The sequence below is a fragment of the Pelobates fuscus genome, chromosome 6 (assembly GCF_036172605.1).
Source record: "Pelobates fuscus isolate aPelFus1 chromosome 6, aPelFus1.pri, whole genome shotgun sequence".
Lineage (NCBI taxonomy): Eukaryota > Metazoa > Chordata > Amphibia > Anura > Pelobatidae > Pelobates > Pelobates fuscus.
In genome coordinates, this window is record NC_086322.1 from 3,475,702 (window position 1) to 3,503,135 (window position 27,434).

Consider the following 27,434-nt stretch of genomic DNA (forward strand, 5'->3'; position numbering starts at 1 on the left):
TTGGTAATAACAACACCCCAGCAGGGTGTGAGGTAGTGTAGGTACAAGTAACAGTACCAGAAACCCCAGCAGGGTAAGTTGGGTTTTTCTTGCTGGGCCGCACCCAGAAATATATGTATGTATATCTGTGAGGATGGCACGAAATCCACCTTAAAGGACCACTCTAGTGCCAGGAAAACATACTCGTTTTCCTGGCACTAGAGTACCCTGAGGGTGCCCCCACCCTCAGGGACCCCCTCCCGCCGGGCTCTGGAGAGAGGAAGGGGTTAAACTTACCTCTTTTTCCAGCGCCGGGCGGGGAGCTTTCCTCCTCCTCTCCATCTTGATCGCGACGCCATCGGCTGAATGCGCATGCGCGGCAGGAGCCGCGCTCGCATTCAGCCGGTCGCATAGGAAAGCATTCATAATGCTTTCCTATGGACGCTTGCGTGCTCTCACTGTGATTTTCACAGTGAGAATCACGCAAGCGCCTCTAGCGGCTGTCAGTGAGACAGCCACTAGAGGATTTGGAGGCTGGATTAACCCTCATTATAAACATAGCAGTTTCTCTGAAACTGCTATGTTTATAAAAAAAAGGGTTAATCCTAGAGGTACCTGGCACCCAGACCACTTCATTAAGCTGAAGTCGTCTGGGTGCCTAGAGTGGTCCTTTAATGTGATATCAATATGGGGTTGGAATGCCCCTTTAACATATACATATATATAGGTGGCACGAAATCCACCTGACGGCAGCAGTGCATTAAGGGCTTCACCCTGTTGGAATAGAAGGTGGCACAAAATCCACCCAGTAAGTAAGTAGGAATAGTAATAATAACAGTGGACTCACCACTGAGAAAAAGGCCAGCAGCCTCTTTATCCTTACAGGAAAAACGCCTGTGACCCCTGCCTGAGCAACAAATAGAAGCAGCTGAAAAGATATCGACTGGTATGTGTGTGATCTGCAGGCCGGCACTGCGGAGATCGTGGGACTCCCAAAATGGCGGCCGCGAATCTCGCGAGACGCGAGACGCGAGATCCAAGATGGCCGTCGGGAAAAAAGATTTCCCGGCGTGTCGGCAAAAACAGAATGCAGCTGGTGAGCCGCAAGGGAGTATTAGGGACAGGGTGAGCGTTACCCTGAGGGGAAAGCAAGCTGGGAAGCCAGCGAAAACGAAGGGGAATAAAAACGGAGGGACCCTGAGGGGAAATAAAGGGAAATACCCCCCAGCAAGTCTGACATAAGACACATAAGAAAATAAACATAAAATAAACGTAAAATGAAAGGGGGTAACCCCCCAGGATAGGAGGGAGAGATTCCCAGAAGAAAAAAACAGAATAAGGAAATAGAAAAATAGCATATAAAATAGAAAATACAATATAAATAAAGGGAAGAGCCTGAAACTCTGACCTGTCTGCTGATGGAGCAGTAAAGAAAGAGGGGGAGGAGCCTCATCTCTGTGAATACTATACCTCCTTCTATTTTTTGATTGGTTAATGTTTTCACTTTTTTCTTTACTGCTATGTGGAGTTAGTAAAGAGAGTTTATGCAAAATATGAAGCCTCCTGTCATGTGGTAAAATTGGGAAGTAATCCAATTATCTCCAAGGACAGAGGCAAAACTCCATTAAGCACATGGCAGTAAAAATACAGTAAAATACAATAAAATACACAAGGTTAAATTTATTACATAAAATACAGACATGCAACATATCCCCAGATAGCTTAGGTCTGAGCACACATTATTACTGAATGGCGCTCAGATCACACACATACAGTTCAATTGCCATGGAGCCAAAGTCTTTCCCATAGTCTTTCATTATACGAATGGGCTCCATGGCATAGCTATCTGGGGTATCACCGCTCAAACAGGGCAAGCACCGAATGACCTGGCTTTCATGTCTTTGCAGGGGAAAATCAAGCATTTCAACATGGGGCCATAGTCTAAAGGCAGCAGGCGGGCAACCAGGCTCCTCCATGGCACAGTGGCGAGATTGATCTCTGTAACGGACCGTTTCACTCACAAGAGGATAAAAAACATTTAGGCGATAATCCCCTTCCAGATAGACCAGCAGCTACTGCAATCACCAACCTCCCGAACTCCAAACTGTACGAATCGATGTGACGAAACCAATCTCACCACATTGTATTGGAGGAGCCTGGTTGCCCGCCTGCTGCCTCTGGACTATGGACCGGCAGCTAAAGGGTTAATTTTACGGTGCAGAAAGGTTTATTTTTCCCTTTCTGCCCAGCCGTTCGGTAGATTCTATCTACCGAACAATCAGCTTCTTTTCAGCCTCCCCAGAGCCGTGGGAAGCCGGCCGGCGTTGTTAATGGGCCACCCAGAAGCTGGCGTGTGCCTCCTATTGACCTCCCTGAAGCCGCGGTTAACCGCAGCTTAATTGATTGTTACTGGGTGGTCGCGGTTACAACTAGCCGCCACACGATGGCGGTGTTCTGGAGCTCCCCGGGCAGCCAGCGCTTGTCTGCCCGGCTTTCCTGCACTATAAGCGGACACTTTTGCGTGCAGGCACCGCTGAGCCTCCAGCCCCCTGGTTCTTATTCAGGACTTTGAATTTGTATCACAATCTATGTGAACTGTAGTAACCCAGATAGCCTGCCATGGAGCCTGTTCGTGGAATTAAAGACTTTGGCTCCATGGCAATTAAAATGTATTTGTGTGGTCTGGGTGCCATTCACCTAATAATGTGCACCCAGACCTGAGCTATCTGGGGATATGTAACATGTCTGTGTTTTGTGTATGAAATGTGTCCGTATGTATTTTAAAGTGATAGTCTGTTTCTGTGTCACCACGTGCATAATGGAGTCTGGCCTTTGTCCTGGGAGATAATTTAATTACTTCATTAATTATCTCCAGGACAGAGAGGAGGAAACCAGGATGCATTGTGGGAAAGTATTGTGGCTGTGTGTACGAAAATGATACATGTCTGTCTGCTGTTTCAGTCTTCCATTTGGTCCCCTAGGGGAGTGTCCACCAGGTGGGAGACCTGCATAAATACAGGGGCAGGTAGCCCTCAATAAACAGACCACTGCTTGACCCTCAACACGGGTGCCTTGTCTCGTCCTTGGGGGGATTCACTGTATGCTGTTGGAGATTGATTGCTAGGAGTGTAAGCTGATGTATGCTTTTCCTATTCGTCTGCTAGCAGCTATTCGTGAGGTTCCAGTTTGGAGTGCTACCTTATTCCCTTGTATGCCGTTCGGGAGTTGGATGCATTCACCTATATCCAAATTCGTGAGTTTTGATGTTCTGCAGTAGCTTTCTGAGAAAAGGGGATTATCGCCTAAACAGATTTTTACCCTTTTCTGCTGAAACGGTCCATTACAATCCCCAAATCCCGAACAAGAGACACACGAACCCTGGAAGCAGCCGAACAGGAAAAGCAATACGAACAGCTTACACTCCTGGCAATCGGCATACAGTCAAATTCTCCCAAAGAATGAGACAACACTTCACTTTCAGGGTTAAACAGCAACAACACTGATTTATTCACACAACAGGCTTATATGGGATTCTCCCATGCAAGGGAGGGTTTACAATACACCAATCCAGTTTAAGGTACAACCCACACATCTCCTCCCCCTACCTTATCTGTTAACACAATTAGCATGTACATAGTTTTACCCAAGTCTTGGATGTACCCTAAATACTTGGGGTACATCCAGTATCTCCAGATAGCCCTAGTCTGGAGAAACATATGTGAAAATCAGCCCATTCGGATAAAGGGAGTTATGGGACTTTAAAGTATTGACCGACCGCACAGGCAAAGTAACCGAAAATAGTTCCATAAGGTTTGGCCTTGCGGTCGGTCTCTGTTAATGTATTAAAAAGTCCCGAACGGCTTGCCATCCGTGGGTTTCCTTGGGTTCGTTAGATTCCCCATGTGAACATTAGTCTTTCTACCGAACGGCGGCTCGTTCGGTAGTTGTGGCACAAATCCACGGAAGTCTGGAGGTCTCAGCGGTGTTTGCTTAGTCGAGTGTCCGATTTTAGTTCCAGACAGTCAACGGCAAAACACCGCTGCTCGGGAGCTAAGATGGCCGCCGCCACGTGTTCGTTTGACGAACAAAGGCCACCCAGCGTTTGTCAATTAAGCTGCGGTTAACCGTAGCTTCTGGGCGGTCAATTGACGGCACACTCCGTCTCCTAGGTGGTCCCTCGTACGGTAGTTTGTTCGGTAGATAAAATCTACCGAACACCCTGGCAGAAGGCACGAATAAGCCTTTCTGCAGGGAAAATAAACCTTTTTCAAGTCTGGTCCATAGTCTAAAGGGAGCAGGCGGGCAACCAGGCTTCTCCAACTCACAGTGGCGAGGTTGGTTTCGCCACAGTCTCGTCACAAGCCCCCTCCAGGAAACCGAGGCAGACTCCTATACAGGGGCTAGTCCGCTACACTTTGTACTTGTTTTTTTTTTAATTTCTGGTCCATGCTAAAGCAGGTCCAGTCATGGCCGGCATAATCTAAGATACTACTGATGTTGAAAAGGGGATTTTACAAGCTGCCCCACATAACGGAGACCGAGAATGGTTTGTGAGACAATATGATTCTGGTGAACCTTACATTAAAGCCTTAGAGAAATGGGCACAGACCAGGCTCACCGACCTTTCATCCCAATTCAGAGATCTTATCCAAGAGAAGGGGGAGTCAGTTAGAAAATTCTTTGCCCGTTTACACCTCGGGTGGAAGAATCTCAGATAGTCAGGTTAGACAGCTGGTTAATGGTTTCATGGATGGCTTGCATCACCCATTCAGCACAGCCCTTAAAATAGCTAGACCTGAGTTGCTAAAGGTATTTAAGCTAACCACCGTCCTTCTAGACGGATAGCGTCAAGCAGTCTGCACTGTGGATAACTACATCATCCAAATAAACATAGAAACATAGAATGTGACGGCAGATAAGAACCATTCGGCCCATCTAGTCTGCCCAGTTTTCTAAATACTTTCATTAGTCCCTGGCCTTATCTTATAGTTAGGATAGCCTTATGCCTATCCCACGCATGCTTAAACTCCTTTACTGTGTTAACCTCTACCACTTCAGCTGGAAGGCTATTCCATGCATCCACTACCCTCTCAGTAAAGTAATACTTCCTGATATTATTTTAAAACGTTGCCCCTCTAATTTAAGACTGTCCTCTTGTTGTGGTAGTTTTTCTTCTTTTAAATATAGTCTCCTCCTTTACTGTGTTGATTCCCTTTATGTATTTCAATGTTTCTATCATATCCCCCCTGTCTAGTCTTTCCTCTAAGCGAGTGGTTCTCAAACCAGTCCTCATGGCCCACCAACAGTCCAGGATTTATGTATTTCCCTTTTTGTTTTATTCCAATGGGGATACTAACAAAACCTGGACTGTTGGTGGGTCTTGAGGACTGGTTTGAGAACCACTGCTCTAAACTATACATGTTAAGTTCCTTTAACCTTTCATTGTAAGTTTTATCTTGCAATCCATGAACCAGTTTAGTAGCCCTTCTCTGAACTCTCTCTAAAGTATCAATATCCTTCTGGAGATACGGTCTCCAGTACTGCGTACAATACTCCAAGTGAGGTCTCACCAGTGTTCTGTACAATGGCATGAGCACTTCCCTCTTTCTACTGCTAATACCTCTCCCTATACAACCAAGCATTCTGCTAGCATTTCCTGCTGCTCTATTACATTGTCTGCCTACCTTTAAGTCATCAGAAATAATCACCCCTAAATCCCTTTTCTCAGATGTTGAGGTTAGGACTCTATCAAATATTCTGTACTTTGCCCTTGGGTTTTTACGTCCAAGATGCATTATCTTGCACTTATCCACATTAACCCCTTAAGGACCAAACTTGTGAAATAAAAGGTAATCATGACATGTCACACATGTCATGTGTCCTTAAGGGGTTAAATGTCAGTTGCCACAACTCTGACCATTTTTCTAGTTTACCTAAATCATTAGCCATTTGGCTTATCCCTCCTGGAACATCAACCCTGTGTTGCGGTCACCGGCCCGCCGAGCCTCATGGTCGTGCCCGACCGGCACGACCGCACCGATTACACGAGCTTACCTGCTCGTCGGCGAGCCGGGAACCGCGCACGTAGTTCTTCCGGGCATCACGCCTGTAGCGGAGAGCTGATTTCTCGCAGCTATTCTCCACTTTAGATCCAAGGAAGGCTCAGGAACAAGTCATTAGTAAATCCACAGCAGAGTTTCCAGCAGGTAAAAAGGTACAGCGAAATCCCCACAACACTCCCAATAACTGGACGACACACAGTTTCAGGAGTAGAACTGACAATCGTTTATTCCAAGGTTTCTTATAAAGCCTGCTCCCATGCAAGGGAGGGAACTACAGTAATTAGGACAGTAACCAATACCATTCTTGTTACCTCCCACACATCTCCTCCCCTCAGAGTGAGTCATAATCCCCTTAAGTTGTACAGTACTTTACCCCAAACTTGGATGTACCCCTAAACCATCACATATCCTTAATATCAGGGTACCGCTAGGTAGCCCTGATCTGGGTGAATATAATATCCAAAATTCACCCAGATCGGACCAGGGGTTCGGTAGTTACAGGCAGGTGAAGTTTGACCGACCGCACACGAGTTGGTATCCGAAAAGGGTTCCATGAGAATGGGCCCTGCGGTCGGTCTCCGTTCGGCAGTTAAAACAGACATTTATAATTGCCATCCACATTTACATTCACCTGGATAGTGATTCCCTCATTCGGTACTTTATTACTACCGAATGGGGATTCGTTATGTTTCTCCGTTCGGCAGTTACGGAGCTCTGGAGGTCTCAGCGGTGTTTGGTTGTTTGAGTGTCCGATTTGAGTTCCAGGCACTCGACGACCAAACACCGCTGGGATTTTCATGCGTAAGATGGCCGCCGCCACGTGTACGCATGCCGAATGGCGGCCACCCAGATACAATGTTAATGAGCCGGTTAACTTGCGGTTGGAAAGAATGTGAACGTTAATAGCTGGCACACTTCTCTCTGGGGTGGTCCCTCCGTTCGGTAGTTTCCATAAGTATATAGTACGGATGGAAACTACCGAATACCATACAATTCACATAATACACAAACGAATAGCAATTTCAACATAGGGAAAACATATACGAACACAGTCACACAGGCATTTTGCAGGACAGGCTCACTGCATTCCGCTACAACGCCCGAATCCAATATGGCGCCGACCACGTGGTCGCGTCTATGGATAGCCCCGCCCCCGAGAATTATACTAACGTGTGCGTGACGTCACGACGTCAACGCACACGCACGTTCTGGGGTCAGAGGTCTATTTGGGGTCTATTTAGACCCCTAATTCACCCCAGTACTTTGCCCTGTCGTGGTTTCAGTTTCCTGGTTTCCTGAAAGTGCTGATTCTGTGTTTCTGATTTCCTGGTATCCTGATCCTTGGCGTTTCCCTGGTTATTCTGATCTCTGGTTTCCCTGACTTGGCTTGTTTTATCGGTATTGAGTATTTTCTGGCTTCCTTGACCTCGGCTTTCCGTTGACCATTCTCTGTCTCTAGCGTATTAGTCCGGCCATTCTAAGGTCCGGTTTACGCTCTATCCTGTTATTTTCCTTTTCTTACTTATGTATATGTTTACATAGTTTCTGCGTGCTGGACCACCTAACTAGTCGTGACACCCTGTTACATATCTTAGTATCATCAGCAAAAAGACACACCTTACCATCAAGACCTCCTGCAATATCACTAATAAAAATATTAAAGAGAATGGGTCCAAATACAGGTCCCTGAGGTACCCTACTGGTGACAAGCCCAAGCTTCGAATATACTCCATTGACTACAACCCTCTGTTGCCTGTCACTCAGCCACTGCCTCACCCATTCGACAATATTGGAATCCAAACTTAACCCCTTAAGGACAGAAGCTTGTCTTGCACTTAATGACAACGGCTTTTTCTGCATTTTTTTTGTTTTTTAGATTTTTTATTTTTGCAGTGCATTTGGAATAACAAACATTGCATGGGGTACCCCAAAGGCAATCCTCATGCTATTCATACATTAGTTACAGTGGGGTATTCATTCGTCTTTGCACAATTTTGTTTTTATGAATATATCAGTATTCATGCTTTGCTTTGTTAGTGAGTGCTAGAGTAAGGGGTATAAACTTTGCCTAGGGACTAATGGTATGCTTGATAACATAGCTTAAACGTAGTTGATGAGTCAAAACCTTGTATAGACTATGATGGAGGCTTCAATTTTAGTAATTCCTATAAAGCATATAAACTGGATAAAGGCGCTCAGTTAACAGGCAATGGCATTTTTAAGTAATTACATCTTATTGCTAGACTGTTATAGGTCATATATAATAGATCGCACATATTAAACAACAGGTATGACTTCTATTCAGTAGTGCCTGGTGTCGAGGGACAGGGTTCAAACTTAAATTGGGGCACAGTGAGTAAGCTCTGAAGTCCTTGGTCGCCCTGGGTGAGTCATGTCCCGGATCAGAGCGGCTATGTACAGATTCAGCCACTTCCAAGGCTTGGAAGCTCGCTGGTATGACTGGAGGACAGTCCATGGAGGGAGTTAAGTGTGGCAACCCTCCAGCCCCGGGTTGTGGTGAGGGCCTGCATCAATGTCCCAGGGACCCACATACTCACAACTGAGGCCAGGTCTTTCTCCGGCGGGGTTTGGCTGTGTCGCCTGGTTTGTCGCTGCTTGCAGCGAATCTTCCATCTCCGTGGGTGATGCTTGGGGAGATTAACCCTGGCGGCTCTCGGCTCAAGTGGGCTCAGTGCTGGGTATGTTTCCGCTTGGCGGGTGTTTGTGCCCGAGGGTGGCTCTCCGCTCCTCCCTCTTCCGCTTTTGCTGCGTTGGGTTACTGCTTTGCTTCGGGCCTCTAGTTGCGCCCAGAAACGGGCAAAGATTACGTCTAGTCGTAGCTTTGTTTGCTCGAGTGCTGTGCATCCAGCTGGCGCTTCATGCTGCCTCCGGAGCTCAAAGTTAGGAGACTCGTCCGCCATTTTGAGAGGAACCGCGTGGTTGGTGTCCCAGTGGAGGTTGTCGCGTTAGGTAGGCGGGATGCGTGGAGCTGATCAGTGGGGACCGGGATAACCCCCGCCGGTCCAGAGGAAGGGGGGGAGGCTCGGGTTAGTTGTTGCTGCTGCTGGCACGGAACCGGGTGAGCGGCCGTCCCACCTCGGCTCGTTCAAGCGTAGGCCGCAAGCCTCGGGCTGGTCTGTTCAGGTTCCGGGGGGGTTATGTGGGGTATCACCGTGTAGTGCAGCGTCCCCCGGTCTCGATTATTGCTGTTTGTCGCTTGGATAATGCGGGTAGTAGGGGTTTTTGCCCCGAAATCTGCTGCCAGTCGCAGGAGCTCCAGCCAGGCACGTCTGCTCTGCTCGGCTCACATTTTTTGTTGTTTGTGTTCAACTGCAATTTGCAATTTACTAATTTATTGCACTGACACATATATCATTTTTTAAAGGACAGAGAGGGCTTTAATTTGATGTAACTTATATATATATATATATATAAATGCTTATTTATTATAGAAAAATGCAAAAAAATGGAAAGTAATCAAAAATAAATTCATTTATTTGTTCTGATTTACAGAATATATAATGTGTCTGGGATTTTCAGGTTTTTTTGGTAGTTACAGGTCACAAAGCACAAGGAGTAAAATAAACTTTTAATGTGGAGCGATTTTAGAATTTGGTATGTTTGTCTTGTAAGCTTAATAGCCATAAAAGAAAACAAAATTGCCACACAAAAGTATATATTTATATAAAGTAGACACCACAGGCTATTTATAAACACAAAAAGAATTCAGCGCTAGTAATCACAAAATTAGTCAAGGTAGGCAGCAACCCAAATGAAGGAAAACCCCTCGTGTCCTTCGGTGGATAGATACAAAAAGATATGGAAGGGCTGCGCCAAATAAGGGTAGATAGTCCAGTATAGTATTGATAGGGTGCCAATAGATGGTCTAGGATACTTGATAGAGTTCCTCTGTGGATGCGTCTAGTGTAGACCGTTCCGTATATGTAAATACAAGAGAGGTAGAGGCGACTAATGGTATAGTATGAAAGTTCAGGGTGTGATAGGTAACAAAATGTAGAGAACTCACATTTGAGGGAGCTATGGCCAGCTCTGGTGTGGATAGCGTACAGCGGTATAATCCCCGCTTATGGGATATGTAGGGAGGGGGTCTCCGTCAACACCGTCTGGTAGTCCAGAACTTGGAAAAGAAAGACAGAAAGCGACAATAGTGCTCTCAATTTTGATGTGGTTCAGTGTGCAGATAAGAAGAGGTAAAAAACTCACATTTGAGGGAGCTATGGCCAGCTCTGGTGTGGATTGCGTACAGCGGTATAATCCCCACTTATGGGATATGTAGGGAGGGGGTCTCCGTCAACACCGTCTGGTAGTCCAGAACTTGGAAAAGAAAGACAGAAAGCGACAATAGTGCTCTCAATTTTGATGTGGTTCAGTGTGCAGATAAGAAGAGGTAAAAAACTCACATTTGAGGGAGCTATGGCCAGCTCTGGTGTGGATAGCGTACAGCGGTATAATCCCCGCTTATAGGATTTGTAGCGGCGATACGTCCGTCAGCACCGTCTGGTGATCCAAGGCTCCAATATAGAAAAATAAAAAGCAGCAATAGTGCTCTCAATTGTGATAGGTTAAGAGAGTAGTAGAGGAAATAAAATAATACTCACAAAGATAGAGCAGAGGTACTGCTCTATGGATAGGCGCTGGTGGTATGATCCCCACCTAGGATTTCTTGGAGTACTGCCAGTGGAAGTCAAAGTAACCAGGAAAGGTTAAAATGCCAGGAATAGGTAAAACAAAGTTTAAAGTGCATAGAGAGTGCAATAAAAAGAGGATTGGTACAATAAAGTAGCCAAAAAACTTTTATTGATCTAAAATACACAATAAAATACAGAATTAATAACCATAAACGCGTTTCACCATAAGTGGCTTCTTCAGAATGGGATAAAAGTAGTAACCTGGCAGGGGTTGTTTAAATAGGGCTATGTTAATTTGAAAATTGCGCCAAAAGTGTAATTGGCCAATCAGAGACAATTTTTAAAAACACTTTTAAAAATTAGGATTCAAAAGTATGGGAGTGATGTTATAAGGGTGATGAGTCCGTTTAAATTATTTAAATGTAAAAACTAGGGTGAGAAAGTTGTTTTTAAAAACAAACAACAACAAAAAAAAACAACCTTTTTTTGTTTTGTTGTTGTTTGTTTTTAAAAACAACCTTCTCACCCTCGTTTTTCACACAGAACCCGGAAGTGCAGGGAGGCGGAAGGTGAGTATACTGAGCACATGTACTCGCTCTGACAGCCTGTCAGAGCGAGGACCGGTGCTGGGGCAGCCCGATCGGGTGCTCCCGGTCTGCCTCTAATACAGAGGCAGACCGGAGCACCATTAACCCCGCGATCGCCGCAATCGCGGCGATCTGGGATTAATTGTAACGCGTGACGGACAAGGTCCGTCACTCGTCGTTAAGGCTCTCCCCTGAGGTCCGTCACTCGTCGTTAAGGGGTTAAAGATTGCAGTTTATTGATAAGCCTTCCATGTGCAACAAAAGCCGTACTAAAATCTAGGTAAGCAATGTCTACTGCACCACCCTGATCTATAATTTTAGTTACCCAATCAAAAAAATCAATAAGATTAGTTTGGCATGATCTCCCTGAAGTAAACCCATGTTGTCTCTGATCTTGAAATCCATGTTAGATGTTCAACAATCCTATCCTTTAACATGGTTTCCATTACTTTCCCCACTACTGAAGTAAGGCTTACGGGCCTATAGTTGCCCGACCCCTCCCTATAACCTTTCTTGTGAATGGGTTGTTAAAAATCAACTTGATCCCAAAAATATTGCATAATGGTTGGGAAGGGTTCTCTCCTCAAGGATATTGTTCCAGCGTTCCTGTCTGATCGTGTCCCGCCGGTCAAGTTCACCCTCTGTCAAGAAAAAGCCATCATACTGGGCAGTGGTGTATCTTGGTTTTGTGCTGCCCTAGGCAGGACAAAACGTAGACCCCCCCCCCCTGCGCGCGCGCCACCCCCCCCCAACCCTTCCCCCCTGCCCCGCCTTCTAAATACACACACATTCACTGACAGATACGCATACACTAGCTAACAGACACACACAGTCGGACACACACAGTCGGACACACACACTAACAAACACACACAGTCGGACACACACTAACAAACACACACAGTCGGACACACACTAACAAACACAGTCTGACACACACACACTAACAAACACACACAGTCGGACACACACACTAACAAACACACACAGTCGGACACACACACACACTAACAGACACACACAGTGAGACACACACTAACAAACACACACAGTCGGACACACACTAACAGACACACACAGTCAGACACACACAGTCAGACACACACACTAACAGACACACACACTAACACACACTAACACACACAGTCACAGACACACTAACAGACACACACACACTAACACACACAGTCACAGACACACACACTAACAGACACACACATACTAACACACACACACACACTAACAGACACACACACTCACTAACAGACACACACAGTCAGAGACACACACACACACACACTCACATTAACACATTTTTTTTTTTACTCCCCCCCCCCCCCTACCTTTGGGAATGCTGGGGGGGGGGGGGTTCTCCCATTCCCTGGTGGTCCAGTGGCTGCAGGACGGCACTGGCGGGCAGGCTGGGCGGCCGGCGAGGGAGCTCTTCCCCTGAGCTCTCTGCTCAGCTCCCTCGCGCGCCGCCCGCAGAGTGAGGCTGGGAGGCGGAGCCGGAATATGACGTCATATTCCGGCTCTCAGTCTCACTCTGCGGGCGGCGCGCGAGGGAGCTGAGCAGAGAGCTCAGGGGAAGAGCTCCCTCGCTGGCCGCCCGCCCAGCAACCAGCCCAGCATGTCTGTTAGCCGCAAGGCTAACAAGACATTTGCCTTGGGCATTTGGGGGCGGCGTTTTTTGCTGCCCCCTGGAAAATGCCGCCCAAGGCAAATGCCTTGTTTGCCTCGCGGCTAATACGCCCCTGATACTGGGACAAAAGCTTGTAGCCTCTGTTGAAACTCCTGCTCGGATGGGGGTGCTGCACAGGTGCTAGCTCTATCCATCTTGTCAAATTCCAGAAGGCATGCAGAGGTCCCCCAATCGCTAGGAAGCCATCCTACAGCTGCCACCAATTGTGACAGAGCTGCATTACTCCAACCGAGTACCTCCGCCAAGTCTTCTTCCTTGTAGCTATCAGGGATCTTGGAGCACTTCAGACCCAGTCGCTGAGGCTTGACTGGGATCACTGAGGGCCTTTTCCACCCTGGACCAGTCTACTGTGTTTAGAGATCTGGATATCCTTTTTATCAGCAGATAATATCCCTGTCCCCAAACACCAGATGACACTCAGTGAAGGTTAATTAAATTTAATAGACATATCACACATATTTTAAGCCTCCAACAGCCTCATTTACATCCAATAGGTTACATAGAGCACTATAGTATAAGGAAGTGTGGGGTCAGACAATAGTAAGGGCTGATGGGAGATTGAGGAGGGACAGAGCAGCCAGTTTAACCCCTTAAGGACACATGACGTGTGTGACATGTCATGATTCCCTTTTATTCCAGAAGTTTGGTCCTTAAGGGGTTAAACTGGTCTGGCAGTGTCCCTGGGAAGACGCCCTGCTGGGGAAACAATAGGGCAGGAAAAAGGGGAGCAATACATTCAACATACCCTGCACCAATAATGGGCACAGGGTGAAAAAAACAAGAGGAAAATGGTGTCTGTCTTCAATCTCCAGTGATGGTGACTACCGTCACATGGTCTGCCCTAATTTCTGTTCGGTTCTGGTCTACTCTGACTTCTGCTTGATTCTGACTATACTAGTATAGTTCATTCTTTTCCATAGAGGCCGCAAACGTTTTGTGAGCGAGGGAGATGGAGGACTCATCATATCTCCATGATATGTGCAACATGTGTGCAGTTTTTCGGACATATAGTATAAATATAGGTCTGAATAATATTTTAATCTTTGGGTACTTCCCTCAGCACCTCTTGGATAGAGACATTAGTTGGTCAAATTTGTGTATTTTCTGCAGATGAACCTACTCCTGCAGGAGTTTCTAATCTCTGGCCAGGTGTGTGAGGCCGAGCGTTGTCTGCGAGAGCTTGAAGTTCCTCATTTCCATCATGAGCTTGTCTATGAGGTAACATGGACTACTGATATCAATCCTTCTACAGCAGGGCATGGAGGCTGAGCGGGGGGAGTGTACTGTAATGGAGGCTGAGCAGGGGGGAGTGTACTGTAATGGAGGCTGAGCAGGGGGGAGTGTACTGTAATGGAGGCTGAGCAGGGGGGAGTGTACTGTAATGGAGGCTGAGCAGGGGGGAGTGTACTGTAACGGAGGCTGAGCAGGGGGGGTGTACTGTAACGGAGGCTGAGCAAGGGATTGTACTGTAACGGACGTTATGCATGGTTTGGAGTTATATAATGGAGGCTGAGCGGAAGGGAGCAACATAATAAAGGCTGGGCAGGGGGGAGTAATGTAACGGAGGTTAAGCAGGGTTCAGGTAATGTAACGGAGGTTAAGCAGGGTTTGAGTGATGTAACTGAGGTTAAGCAGGGTTTGAGTGATGTAACAGAGGTTAAGCAGGGTTTGAGTGATGTAACAGCGGTTAAGCAGGGTTTGAGTGATGTAACAGAGGTTAAGCAGGATTTGAGTGATGTAACAGAGGTTAAGCAGGGTTTGAGTGATGTAACAGGTTAAGCAGGGTTTGAGTGATGTAACAGGTTAAGCAGGGCTTGAGTGATGGAACGGACCTTAAGCTGGAGAACAGTGGAATGGAGACGGCGGGGGGAGAACAGTGGAATGGAGACGGCGGGGGGAGAACAGTGGAATGGAGACGGCGGGGGGAGAACAGTGGAATGGAGACGGCGGGGGGAGAACAGTGGAATGGAGACGGCGGGGGGAGAACAGTGGAATGGAGACGGTGGGGGGAGAACAGTGGAATGGAGACGGCGGGGGGAGAACAGTGGAATGGAGGCGGGGGGGAGAACAGTGGAATGGAGGCGGGGGAGAACAGTGGAATGGAGGCGGGGGAGAACAGTGGAATGGAGGCGGGGGAGAACAGTGGAATGGAGGCGGTGGGGGGGGACAGTGGAATGGAGACGGTGGGGGGAACAGTGGAATGGAGACGGTGGGGGGGAAACAGTGGAATGGAGGCGGGGGGAGAACAGTGGAATGGAGACGGGGGGAGAACAGTGGAATGGAGACGGTGGGGGTGAAACAGTGGAATGGAGACGGTGGGGGTGAAACAGTGGAATGGAGACGGTGGGGGGGAAACAGTGGAATGGAGACGGTGGGGGGTGGAGAACAGTGGAATGGAGACGTTGGGGGGGAGAACAGTGGAATGGAGACGTTGGGGGGGAGAACAGTGGAATGGAGACGTTGGGGGGGGAGAACAGTGGAATGGAGACGTTGGGGGGGGGAGAACAGTGGAATGGAGACGGTGGGGGGGAGAACAGTGGAATGGAGACGGTGGGGGGGGAGAACAGTGGAATGGAGACGGTGGGGGGGGAGAACAGTGGAATGGAGACGGTGGGGGGGAGAACAGTGGAATGGAGACGGTGGGGGGGAGAACAGTGGAATGGAGACGGTGGGGGGAGAACAGTGGAATGGAGATGGGGGAGACTAGTGGAATGGAGACAGAGTGGGTAGAGCAGTAGAATGGGGTGGGGGGAGAGTAGTGGAATGGAGACAAAGGGTGTAGAGCAGTGGAATGGGGTGGGGGGAGAGTAGTGGAATGGAGACATCCCCCACCCTTACTGTTCTGTTTCCAGGCGGTGGTGCTGGTTCTCGAAGGCTCTGCTGAGGGACACGTTCTCATGGCTGTGAAATTGTTGAAAGCTCTGTGGGAAAGTGGCCTCATTACATTGGACCAAATGAACCGGGTAATGTTTCATGTTCTGTGCTGATGGCGTGTCTAGATGTAGGTGCTTAGCGTGTGAGTACTTAGTTTCTATGTTGTCTGTGTGCAGGGTTTCCAGAGAGTGTACAATGAGCTCCCTGATCTCAGTCTGGATGTGCCGTTGGCTCAAAGTGTAATGGAGAAATTGGTTGATCTGTGTTATAAGGAAGGAGTGATCACACAGCACCTGAGAGACGAGTGTCCTGGCAGGTAATGTTTGTCGATCAGAAAGGGTAAAAGAGGGTAATTGTCAGAGGGTAATTAGCTCCTGGTATCCTTGTGCGAGGGTAATTAGCTCATGCTATCCATGTCAGAGGAGAATTAGCTCATGGTATCTGTGACGGACCCTCCGTCAATCGATGCTCCTCGTGCTTACCAAGGACCATCAGCACCGCAACAGACACCATAAGCACTGCAGACCCCACGAACTAACACAGCTTGGTTGGGGTCTTGCTGTCTCCTACCCACCCTGGACCTACGACCAGGCTCCAGTGAGTGAACCTCTATTCCTTCAGAGAGCAAAGCAGGAACACCTCTTAGAAGAGCTAGGGATTAGCATCCAGGGGAGTATACAGAGTATAGCAATCCCCAGTGTGATATAGCAGTACCCTACAACACGAGATGAGGCTGCGAGTTGAGGGTAAGAAGGTCTGAAGGTTTATTGAACAGCTTGAGTTTTTATACAGTTTTTACAGCAAAGGTGACGCCCAGGTGGACCTACTTGTGCACCGAATACAAAACATACAAACCAATCAAAACAGAGGTTTACATTCAGATACTCCCATACAGTGTACACAATTTTAGTCTCTTTTTGACCGACCGCACGCATGATTTCATGCCCAAAATAGTTCTAGGAAATTAGGCTGTGGGGCCGGTCTATTTCCAATGGCTAAGTTCACTTCAAATGCATGAACGGGTGCTGTTCGTGCACAAAGTTCATGTTGAAGTGCCGTTCGAATTGTCGAACAGCGTTCGACTCCTGTCGAAGTCCCAGAGAAGGTAAAGTTTCAGCGGCGTTTGTGACATCACGTGTCCGATTTGAGTTCCATGAACTCAACGACAAAACACAGATGGCCGCAGCCACGTGTTCGAATGTCGAATGGCGGCCGCTTTGATGACTTGTATCCGAAGTGCGACTTCAACTACTTTGAGAGTTTAAAGAGCCATTGTCCACAATCCCAATAGGCAGAAATAGTGCCTTAGAACAAGATAAGTCACAGGGGCCATAGTCAAAAGGTAAAAGGGGGTAATAAGCTCATAGTATCTTCATTGAAGGGACAGCTGACTCACTTGTCTGCAGTGAGAGACAGTTTATAAATGCATCTACCCGGGGCTGACTGGTTCACAACATCTGCATCATTGTTGACCGTTTGTGTCTGTGTTGAAGGGTAACGACTCCTGGGTCAGAATGTGTCTGGTTCACAAAATTTTACACTTTCTCTCTTTCATTCTTTTCCATAGAGGCCGCAAACGTTTTGTGAGCGAGGGAGATGGAGGACTCATCAAGGAGTGACAAAATTGGTCAGATTATCCAGCGAACTGTCCAATGAACCGGCGAAGCAGGGTTCATCTATACTAATCGCTGTTGTGAAATATATCTAAAATAAAATGTACTGCTTCCATTCTGCTTGAATGTTCTGTTTAAAAACCTGTACAGAATCTGATAAAACATCTTTTTATCTTACCCACTTGCTTTTAATTTTGTACCATAACCTTTTGTGTGGAACCATATCGAATGCCTTAGGAAAATCCAATTCGATCACATCTACTGGATCATCATGCGCTAGTCTCTATTAACTTCTTCATAGAGCACAATTAAGTTCGTTTAGCATGATCTGTCTGTCGTAAAACCACGCTGATTCCGACAATGAATTGCTGAATTAACCCTTAAAACTTCAGAGGAACACAAACGTGTTATAAACACCATTTAAGTGGCTTCAACCGATGTAAAAGCTAAGAAAACTTACCTTATTTCCAGCACCGTGCGGATCAGTCACTGGCTTCGCCCCCAATCTGCCTCTTTGCTGGCATCGTCAGAATTTAACCAAAACAAAGCTCAGTCCCAAGAAGGGACTTAATGGTGTGCTAAGGGAACCTAAAAGGGAGTACCTTAAGTATCGTATTCCCATATAAACACACCGTTTTTAAATTTTCTTACCGTTATGGACCCGGGCTCTTTTTACATTTCTGCGGTGTTTGTGTTTAGCTGTAATTTTCCTCTTACTCATTTACTGTACCCACACATATTATATACTGTTTTTCTCGCCATTAAATGGTCTTTCTAAAGATACCATTACTTTCATCATATAATTTACTATAAAACATTTTTATAAAATATGATGGAAATTTTTTTTTTAAATGCACTTTTTCAAACTTTGACCCCCAAAATCTGTTCCGCATCTACAACTGCCAAAAAACACCCGTGCTAAATAGTTTAAACATTTTGTCCTTAGTTTAGAAATGCCCAATGTTAACATGTTCTTAGCTTTTTTTGGAAAGTTATAGGGCTATAAGTACAAGTATATATTTATACAAGTATATATTTCCAAACCAATTTTTTTCAAACTTAATGCAAGTTACATTGTAACACTGATATCGGTCAGGAACCCCTGAATAACCCTTCACATGTATATATTTTATAGAAGAAGACAACCTAAGGTATTAAACTCAGGGTATTTTGACTCTTTTCATGCAGCCATTTTACCACCAATCTATACCAAATTAAAAAAAATAATAATAATAATTGGTGATTTTTTTGACACACATAGCAATTTAAGAATACATGTACAGACAACTTTGAGGGTTACTGCCAAAGAACACCCCAATATGTGTTCAGCGACATCTCCCGAATACAGTGATACCTCCCATTTGTATGTGTGTCTGGTTCTCTGGGGCCTAAAAGACCTTATTTGGAGGGTACGCATTCCAGTTTCTCAACTTGGAATTTTCACAGCTGCTTTGTAATATTGTTAAGCGAGCAAAGCAGGAAGGGGAATTGGATGTACTTGTCCATCTAGGGACAAATGATTTGGCTTGCAATGAGGTTTCAGAGGTTAAGGAAGTTTTTAGTGTTTTTGCCAATGATATACGGCAGGTTGCTTCCACACTGTCATTCTCTGAAGTTCTGCCTGTGCATAACACTCAGAACGACAGGCGGATGGGTATTAGGGACTTTAACTTGTGGCTTGGTGAATGGTGTCGGGAGCAAGGATTTGGCTTTATTGCTCATGGTAGCTCTGTTTGGAATGGAAATAAACTGTACAAAAAAGATGGTTTGCATCTTTCTCAAAAGGGAACAAATGTTCTCAGTGAGCAGTTCAGAGGTTTTGCTAGGATGCAGGGGCGGACTGAGAACCCTCAGGGCCCACGGGCAAAATAAATCAAGGGCCCCCTTACAGGCCCCACCCATGCTCCGTAGCAAGCCCCACCCTTGTCCCGCCTCCAGCCACACCCTACACAATCTTTAGACACAAGGAACAAAAGTGCAATAATCCCCTCAAGGCCCCAGTAGAGACTACAATTGAGGGGTAATGGGCCATGGAGGGGGGGTCTTTCTAGCAGAGGCTATCTCAGTGTTATTTAGAGAGTGTTAGAAAGAATCTACTCGAGCCCCATTAGAGACTACAATGGAGTCTAATGGGGGCCTGGAGGGGGGTCTCTCCAACACTCTGGTTCCTATTTACAATATAGCAACACAACATAGCTTGCTGATACCTAGGCCAAGTTGGCTCCTCCTACCTTAATTACTGTTGCTGGAAGGCTGTGGGCTTGCTGGCTGCGGCTGGCAGGCTGTGGCTTCCCGGCAGGCTGTGGGCTTGCTGGCTACTGCCGGCAGGCTGTGGGCTTGCTGGCTACTGCCGGCAGGCTGTGGGCTTGCTGGCTACTGCCGGCAGGCTGTGGGCTTGCTGGCTGTAAGCCTGTGGTTTCTATTTACAATATAGCAACACAACATAGCTTGCTGATACCTAGGCCAAGTTGGCTCCTCCTACCTTAATTACTGTTGCTGGAAGGCTGTGGGCTTGCTGGCTGCGGCTGGCAGGCTGTGGCTTCCCGGCAGGCTGTGGGCTTGCTGGCTACTGCCGGCAGGCTGTGGGCTTGCTGGCTACTGCCGGCAGGCTGTGGGCTTGCTGGCTGTAAGCCTGTGGCTTGTTGTAAGTCTGTGGGCTGGCTACTGGCCTGTGGCTGGCTGCTGGCCTGGCTGGCCTGTGGGCTGGCTAACTGGTGGCTTGGTTGGCTTGTGGTCTGGCTGGCTGGCTACGGGGGCACTTGTAGATTATTTAAAGAAATAATCCATGCACAATAACCACTGCTGCTCTGTGTAGTGGTTATGGTGCCAGGAGGGCCAGGACCCCCTCCCAGAGTAAGTAGTCAAACCGTTTAAGAACAGTTTGAAAACTTACCTGGGGTCTGCTGGGATATGGGGCTGTAGTAGGGTATAGGAGCAGTGGTGCAATGTGTGAGGGGTGCAGTGTGTGTGTGTGTGAACATATAGGGTGTGTGTGGCAATGTTAGTATGGGGGGCTGTGTATGGGGGTCTGTGTATGTGTGTGTGTGAGGCAATGTGTGTAAATGTGTAGGGTGTGTGTGGGGACAGTGTGTGTGTATGGGGGGCAGTGAGTGAATGTGTATGGTGTGTGTGTGGGGGGCAGTGTTTGTATGGGGCTAGAGTTCACTCTCACTACTACGACCACCAGGAATCCCTGGTGGTCGCAGTGTTGAGAGTGAACTCTAGCCCGTAGCTCCAGGGCTAGAGTTCACTCTTGCGAGAGCCGGAGCATTGCCGTGGTAACTGCGGCAACGCTCTGTGCTTGCGTGAGAAGGACCCAGAGAAGCTGCAGGCTAAGCTCCCGGGTCCTCACTTCTTCCCTCCCTGCCAGCTGCCCGCACGGTGCCTGCAGACCGGGGAGAGAGATCGGCTGGGGCGATCCACCAATTATATATACAGCCCTACTGTGTGCCTTTTTGTCTCCCCCAGTCCCTCTGTATGTTTCTTTCTCCCCCTCACTGCTCCTCTGTGTCCATGTCTCCCCTCTCCTTCCCAGTCTCTCTTCCCCCTCTGCCTCTTTCTCCCCCTCCCCTTGTGGGTCTCTCTCCTTTCTCCCTGTGTCTCTCGTCCCCTCTGTCTCTTTCTCCCCCCTTTCCCTGTGTCTCTCTCTACCCCACATCTCTAGTCCCCTCTGTCTCTTTCTCCTCCCTTTCCCTGTGTCTCTCTCTACCCCACATCTCTCGTCCCCTCTGTCTCTTTCTCCCCCCCTTTCCCTGTGTCTCTCTCTACCCCACATCTCTCATCCCCTCTATCTTTCTCCCCCTTTCCCTGTGTCTCTCTCTACCCCACATCTCTCGTCCCCTCTGTCTCTTTCTCCCCCTTTCCCTGTGTCTCTCTCTACCCCACATCTCTCGTCCCCTGTCTCTTTCTCCCCCCTTTCCCTGTGTCTCTCTCTACCCCACATCTCTCGTCCCCTGTCTCTTTCTCCCCCTTTCCCTGTGTCTCTCTCTACCCCACATATCTCTTCCCCTCTGTCTCTTTCTCCCCCCTTTCCCTGTGGCTCTCTCTACCCCACATCTCTCATCCCCTGTCTTTTTCTCCCCCATTTCCCTGTGTCTCTCTCTACCCCACATCTCTCGTCCCCTGTCTCTTTCTCCCCCCTTTCCCTGTGTCTCTCCCTACCCCACATCTCTCTTCCCCTCTGTCTCTTTCTCCCCCCTCCACCATCTCTCTATTCCCCTTCTTTCTCCCCCTGTGTCTCACTCTCCCCCCTGTCTATTTCTCCCTCCTTTCCCTGTGTCACTCTCTCCCCCCCTCTGTCTCTTTCCTTCCCCTCCGCCTGTCTCTCTATTTTCCCACTGTCTGTTTCTTCCCCTGCCTCTATCTTTTCCCCCTCTCTGTTTTATTTTTCCCCCTCCCATTTACCAAGAGAAGACTGAAGGGGCCGGGTACATGCTGGAGCCGCCGGGCCGGGTGGCAGCCTCGCCGGTCCGGCGGCACTCCTGTCAGGCTGTCAGTAACGCTGAGGACGGAAGGAGGGGAGGAGCATGTCTCTCTCACATGCTCCTTTGCGGTTCCCACATCCTGTGCTGGGAATTGTGGGAACCGCAAAGGAGCATGTGAGAGAGACATGCTCCTCCCCTCCTTCCGTCCTCAGCGTTACTGACAGCCTGACAGGAGTGCCGCCGGACCGGCGAGACTGCCACCCGGCCCGGCGGCTCCAGCATGTACCCGGCCCCTTCAGTGTGCCACCGGACCGGCCACCCGGTGGCACTTACATGCGCAGATGCCGAGGCCGCGGTGGGGCAATCCGGCCCTGCCGCCGGGCCCCCTGATGGCGGCTCTGGCGGCGGGCCCCCCTCCCAGCCGGGCCCTCGGACCATGTCCGAAGTGCCCGACTGGTCAGTCCGCCCCTGCTAGGATGTATTTAAACTAGGAGGGGGGGGGGCAAAAGGGTGATAAAACATCAATCCAATTGCCCCCCAAAACAAGGACAGAAGGTGCCTGTAGCAAGTGTGTTAAAAAATGATAAGCTTAGAGTCATGTCTACAAATGCTCGCAGTTTAGGGAATAAGATCCATGAACTTGTGGCAATAATGGCAACTGATAGTGTAGATTTAGTCGCTGTTACTGAGACATGGTATAATGAGAAAAATGACTGGGACATAGCAATACCAGGGTACTCTTTATATAGAAAAGACAGGGATGGCAAGAAAGGGGGAGGGGTGGCCCTGTATGTGAAGGATAGCATAAAATCTAGCCTAATAAAGGTTAGTGAGACGAACCTAGAGTCCGTTTGGGTTACGTTCAAATTTGGTAATCACACAGTAATTTGTGTAGGTGTGATTTATAGGCCCCCAGGACAAATAGAAGAGTTAGATAATCTACTAGTTGAGGAAATGGCTAAAATGACAATTGTGACGAAAGCAACTTCGCCACTGGTTTTTGGAGAGGACTAATGACCAGCATTTTACCTTGTGACTATGGCCCCTGCAATAGAACTGGTTAATATACTTTAAACAGGCTCTTTTCGTGCAATTGGTACTATATGGTTCATTTACCAAACAACCGCACGAACAGAGACCACCCTGGAGCTTGTTAACACCTATTAACAACTTGGAACATTTCTCACTGCAGTGTTCTAATTGTTCGTCTGCGTGTGCGCGATTCCTATGAACAACCACGAGGTGGCGGCCCTCTTGTTTGCATGAATGCAGGCAGCGGTGTTTGGGCATGAATCTCCTGGAACTAAAATCGGATACAGAAACTCCCGAACACCACTGGACTTCCATCATCGCCTGCGTTCGTTTCTATTCAGCTTAGAAGAGCACTGTTCGGTAACATCATTTATCTGGATGAAGGGAACAAGTTCCAAGGTAAGATTGACTCCGTTCTGTAGTTTGTTCGTATATTTGTTCGTTTGCAAACTAACGAACTAGTCCGGCCGCAGGCCCTGATTCTCTGGAACTGAGATCATGTGTGCGGTCGGTCAAAAGAGACTTCCAGGAATTTCCTGAACCCCTCTTCTGATCTGGGTGATTTTTGGATATGTTGTTCACCCAGATCAGGGCTATCAGGGGATGTATATGGGGATATGTTGTGTTTTGGGGTGTTTCCTGTACTTTGTGGAAAAATGTGTGTTTTTCTGCCTTTGGATAATTGGGTTATTGTATTATCTACTTTAATGGTATCACAGGCCGAGGGGAGGTATTGTGTAATGTATGTGGGCGTGTTGTTCATTGTTACTCTGTTTCTATTGGCTTGTTAATCTTGTGTCCCAGTGCCCAACTAGGTCCACCTGGGCGTCACCTTTGTTGTAAAACTTGTATAAAAGGGCAGTGTGCCCCATTAAACCTAGAGTTCCTACTTGACCCTCAACACGTAGTCTTGTCTTGTGATTGGAGGGGAACTGCTATAATCATACTGAGGATTGCTATCCTCTATATGCTCCCCTGGGTTCTAATCACTTAGCTCTTTTAAGAGCTGTTTCTGTTCCGCTCTACTGGAGGAGATGTCTTCCCCACACGGTCCTGGATGTCAGATGTTGATCCAGGGTGGAAGGAAGACGGCGAGATTCCAGTTAAGGTACGGCAGTTGCGGACTCTGCGGTGGTTGTGATGTCCAGTGTGGTGTTTGTGGGAAACAGTGTCTGAAATTAGTTCCATGTGGTGGTTGACGAACACCGCTGGGCATATGATTGTCCAAGATGGCCGCCGCCACGTGTTCGTTCATACGAATGACGACCACCCAGCCGACCGTTCGGGAGTTGGAAGTGGCTGCGGTTAACCAGTGTTAAAAAGGTCAAAAAGGTTAACAAGCAGCACACTTCCCTGCTGGGTGGCCTGCCATTCGGTAGTCAGTTTGTCTTTTAGGGAATGCAACCAGGGAAACACACGAACAAGCAGGGACTGGCGAACAAACAGACAAAACAGTCTCAAATAATAATCCAGAGGCAGGGGGGTCTGCCACAGGGAATCAACACAGTAAAGGAGGAGACTATATTTAAAAGAAGAAAAACTACCACAACAAGAGGACATAGTCTTAAATTAGAGGGACAAAGGTTTAAAAATCATACCAGGAAGTATTACTTTACTGAGAGGGTAGTGGATGCATGGAATAGCCTTCCAGCTGAAGTGGTAGAGGTTAACACAGTAAAGGAGTTAAGGTATGCATGGGTTAGGCATAAGGCTATCCTAACTATAAGATAAGGCCAGGGACTAATGAAAGTATTTAGAAAATTGGGCAGACTAGATGGACCGAATGGTTCTTATCTGCCGTCACATTCTATGTTTCTATGCACCCATGTCCTATTTGGGACATTTTTGAAGCCTGCCAATGTAATTTACCTCCATCAAACCATATATTTTTGAAAATTAGACACCCTAGGATATTTCAAATGGTGGTATTTTAACTTTCCATGCACTAATTCTACCACCAGTCTTAATCAACCTTTTGGGTAGTAATTTTTTCGTGTTATTTTCCACACACATTGTACTTTAGGCATGGATTCTCATCTCCTCTTATGTGTTACTGACAAAGAGCACCCCAATATATGTTCAGCAACATCTGAGTAAAACAGTGCCCCCAATGTACAGGTTTTATGAGTTTTTGCAAACTTACAGGGTCAAATGTAGGGCTTTCTCCTTTTCCATGTTTGCACATTGAAATTTGCCAGATTGTTTTGCTGGGCCTATGTTGCCTTTGAGACCATATAGCAGCCGAGGAATGAAAATTAACCCCATCCTGGCATACCATTTGTAAAAGTAGAAAAACCACGGTATTCAAAATGTGATATTTTCAGTCTTTTGTAGTAGCCACTTAGCCACAAACGCTGGCCAAAGTTAGCGTTTTTATTTGTTTTTTTATAAGTTTAAGCCCGTAGGCCTGTATTTGTGGGAGGAGTTAGCGTTCCTATAAAACACTACTCCTCTCTCCTTACCTTTGCTGTGACGTCTGCTGTTCACCTCTCCTCATCTAGCCGGACATCCGGTTCCTGTCAGCACACTTCCGGTCCCGTTATTCCTTTGCTGCCTTCCCGTCAAGCAGCACCGTCGTAAAAAAATCACAACTACCGAACGCCAGGTAATCGGCGGGAATAGCAGAGTTCGGGCTATTTCCGCCGTTCAACCTTTATTATTCATCACTTACTCTTTACAAACATACGAATTTCTGCTAACTATTTCATTTGTTTATTCGTTTCATTTCGGCTATTCCCGCCGTTCGGCTAAATAGTTAATTGACTTATTCATGTTAATCGTGTTGCTAATCGTGTTACCAGTATACAGAATTATTCATATGATACCCCTTGCGTTAATGATACGATTGTCATTTTATTAATTAGTTAAATATCAACCAACCCTGCCAAGTATATACCATCAGTTTAACTACAGTACGTTTATATAAGGTTTCTGATAGCCTAAGTGTAGCGGAGAGCTGGTCTTTCACAGGTTAACTCCACTAAAGATCCCAGTGAGGCTCAGGAACAAGTAATAAAATACCATAGAACAATAATCCCAGCAAGCAAGGTAATCCACGAATATCCCCATACAGATCCCAATGGCTGGACGACACACAGCATCAGGAGCAGAACTAACTTTTAATCCACACAACTTCCTTTTAAAGCATTCTCCCATGCAAGGGAGGGATTCACATTAATCAATACAGTATCCAATAATGTAAAAGTTACCTCCCATACATCTCCTCCCCTCAGTGTGACACATAATCCCATTAAACATACTGTAGTTTTCCCCGAATTCTGGATGTACCCCAAAACAAGCAGTTAGAATACTACTTTGGGTACCCCCTGGTAGCCTTGATCTGGGTGACTAACATATCCAAAATTCATCTAGATCGGACCAGGGGTTCGGGAGTTAGGTGGAGGGTGTAATTTGACCGACCGCACACGAGGTGGTATCCGAAAAAGGCTCCATGTGTTTTGGCCTTGCGGTCGGTCTCTGTTCGGGAGTTAAAATGCATAGAAATACCTGCCATTCACAGCTAATCTTCCATTCGTATTAATTCCCTTGTTTGGGACATTGATTTTACCGAACTAGGGGCTGACTAGTCTCTCCGTTCGGGAGTTATGGAGCTCTGGAGGTCTCAGTGGTGTTTGGTTGTTTGAGTGTCCGATTTGAGTTCCAGACACTCAACGACCAAACACTTCTGAGATTTTCTTGCGTAAGATGGCCGCCGCACGTGGTTCGTATGCCGAACGGCCTTTATCCCTGGATATAATTGGATTACCTCTCCATTGTCTCCAGGATAGAGGACTCTTGTGAAACTGGTTTGGTCCGGAAAGCCATGCTGGCAGTGGGTTTTATTAATACTTTTGCTAACTTTTGAACCCCTGGTCTGATTCGTGCCATTTTTTTAATATGTTGTTCCCCTGAATGGATTGATTGTGAATATGTAATTTATGTGAATGTGATGTATAGTTTTAAAGTTATAGTATATTTGTAAAAACTGTATTTCTCTGCCTGTGATAATTAGATTTCCCATTGTGTAAGATAATTGTATCACAGGCAGAGGGAAGGACTTTACTGTGGGTTGTAACTGTTATTTTCTTGGTTATTTTATACCTCCCTGTGGGCGGTCCTGTATGTGCAAGACCGTAATAAAAAACAGTTTTTCTTCACCCTCAATTTGAAATGTCGTCTCTTATTGGGGGAATCTGCTACAAGGGATTGCTATGCTCTGCATATTCCCTTGCTGTAATCTACACTAAGCTCTTGTAAGAGCATGTTCCTGCTTCACTATCTTGGAGGAGAGGTTTACCCCCTGGAGCCTTGTCGTAGATCTAGGGTAGGCAGGAGACGGCGAGACCCCAACCAAGCTGCGGCGGTTCGTGGGGTCTGCGGTGCTTATGGTGTCTGGTGGAGTACTTGTAGCCCTCGGGAAGCACTAGGAGCGTCCATCAACGGAGCTACTCAGTCCGGGTGCCCGTCGATCCATTACAGGCAATATCATCTAGATATGCTCAGGTGTAGTCC

At 47.2% G+C, this 27,434-nt stretch overlaps 1 protein-coding gene across 3 annotated transcripts in view; it reads left to right on the plus strand.

Annotated features, from left to right (window-relative positions):
- LOC134614088 (programmed cell death protein 4-like) overlaps positions 1-17,607 on the plus strand; it is a 72,630-nt gene extending 55,023 nt beyond the window's left edge. For all 3 annotated transcript variants that reach the window (XM_063457509.1, XM_063457511.1, XM_063457510.1), the window contains 4 exons: positions 14,090-14,197; positions 15,832-15,942; positions 16,030-16,169; positions 17,421-17,607. In XM_063457509.1, the coding sequence (XP_063313579.1) occupies positions 14,090-14,197; positions 15,832-15,942; positions 16,030-16,169; positions 17,421-17,472 (411 nt within the window). In that variant the 3' untranslated portion in view covers positions 17,473-17,607. The remainder of the gene's footprint in view (positions 1-14,089; positions 14,198-15,831; positions 15,943-16,029; positions 16,170-17,420) is intronic.
- Positions 17,608-27,434: the final 9,827 nt, after the last annotated feature.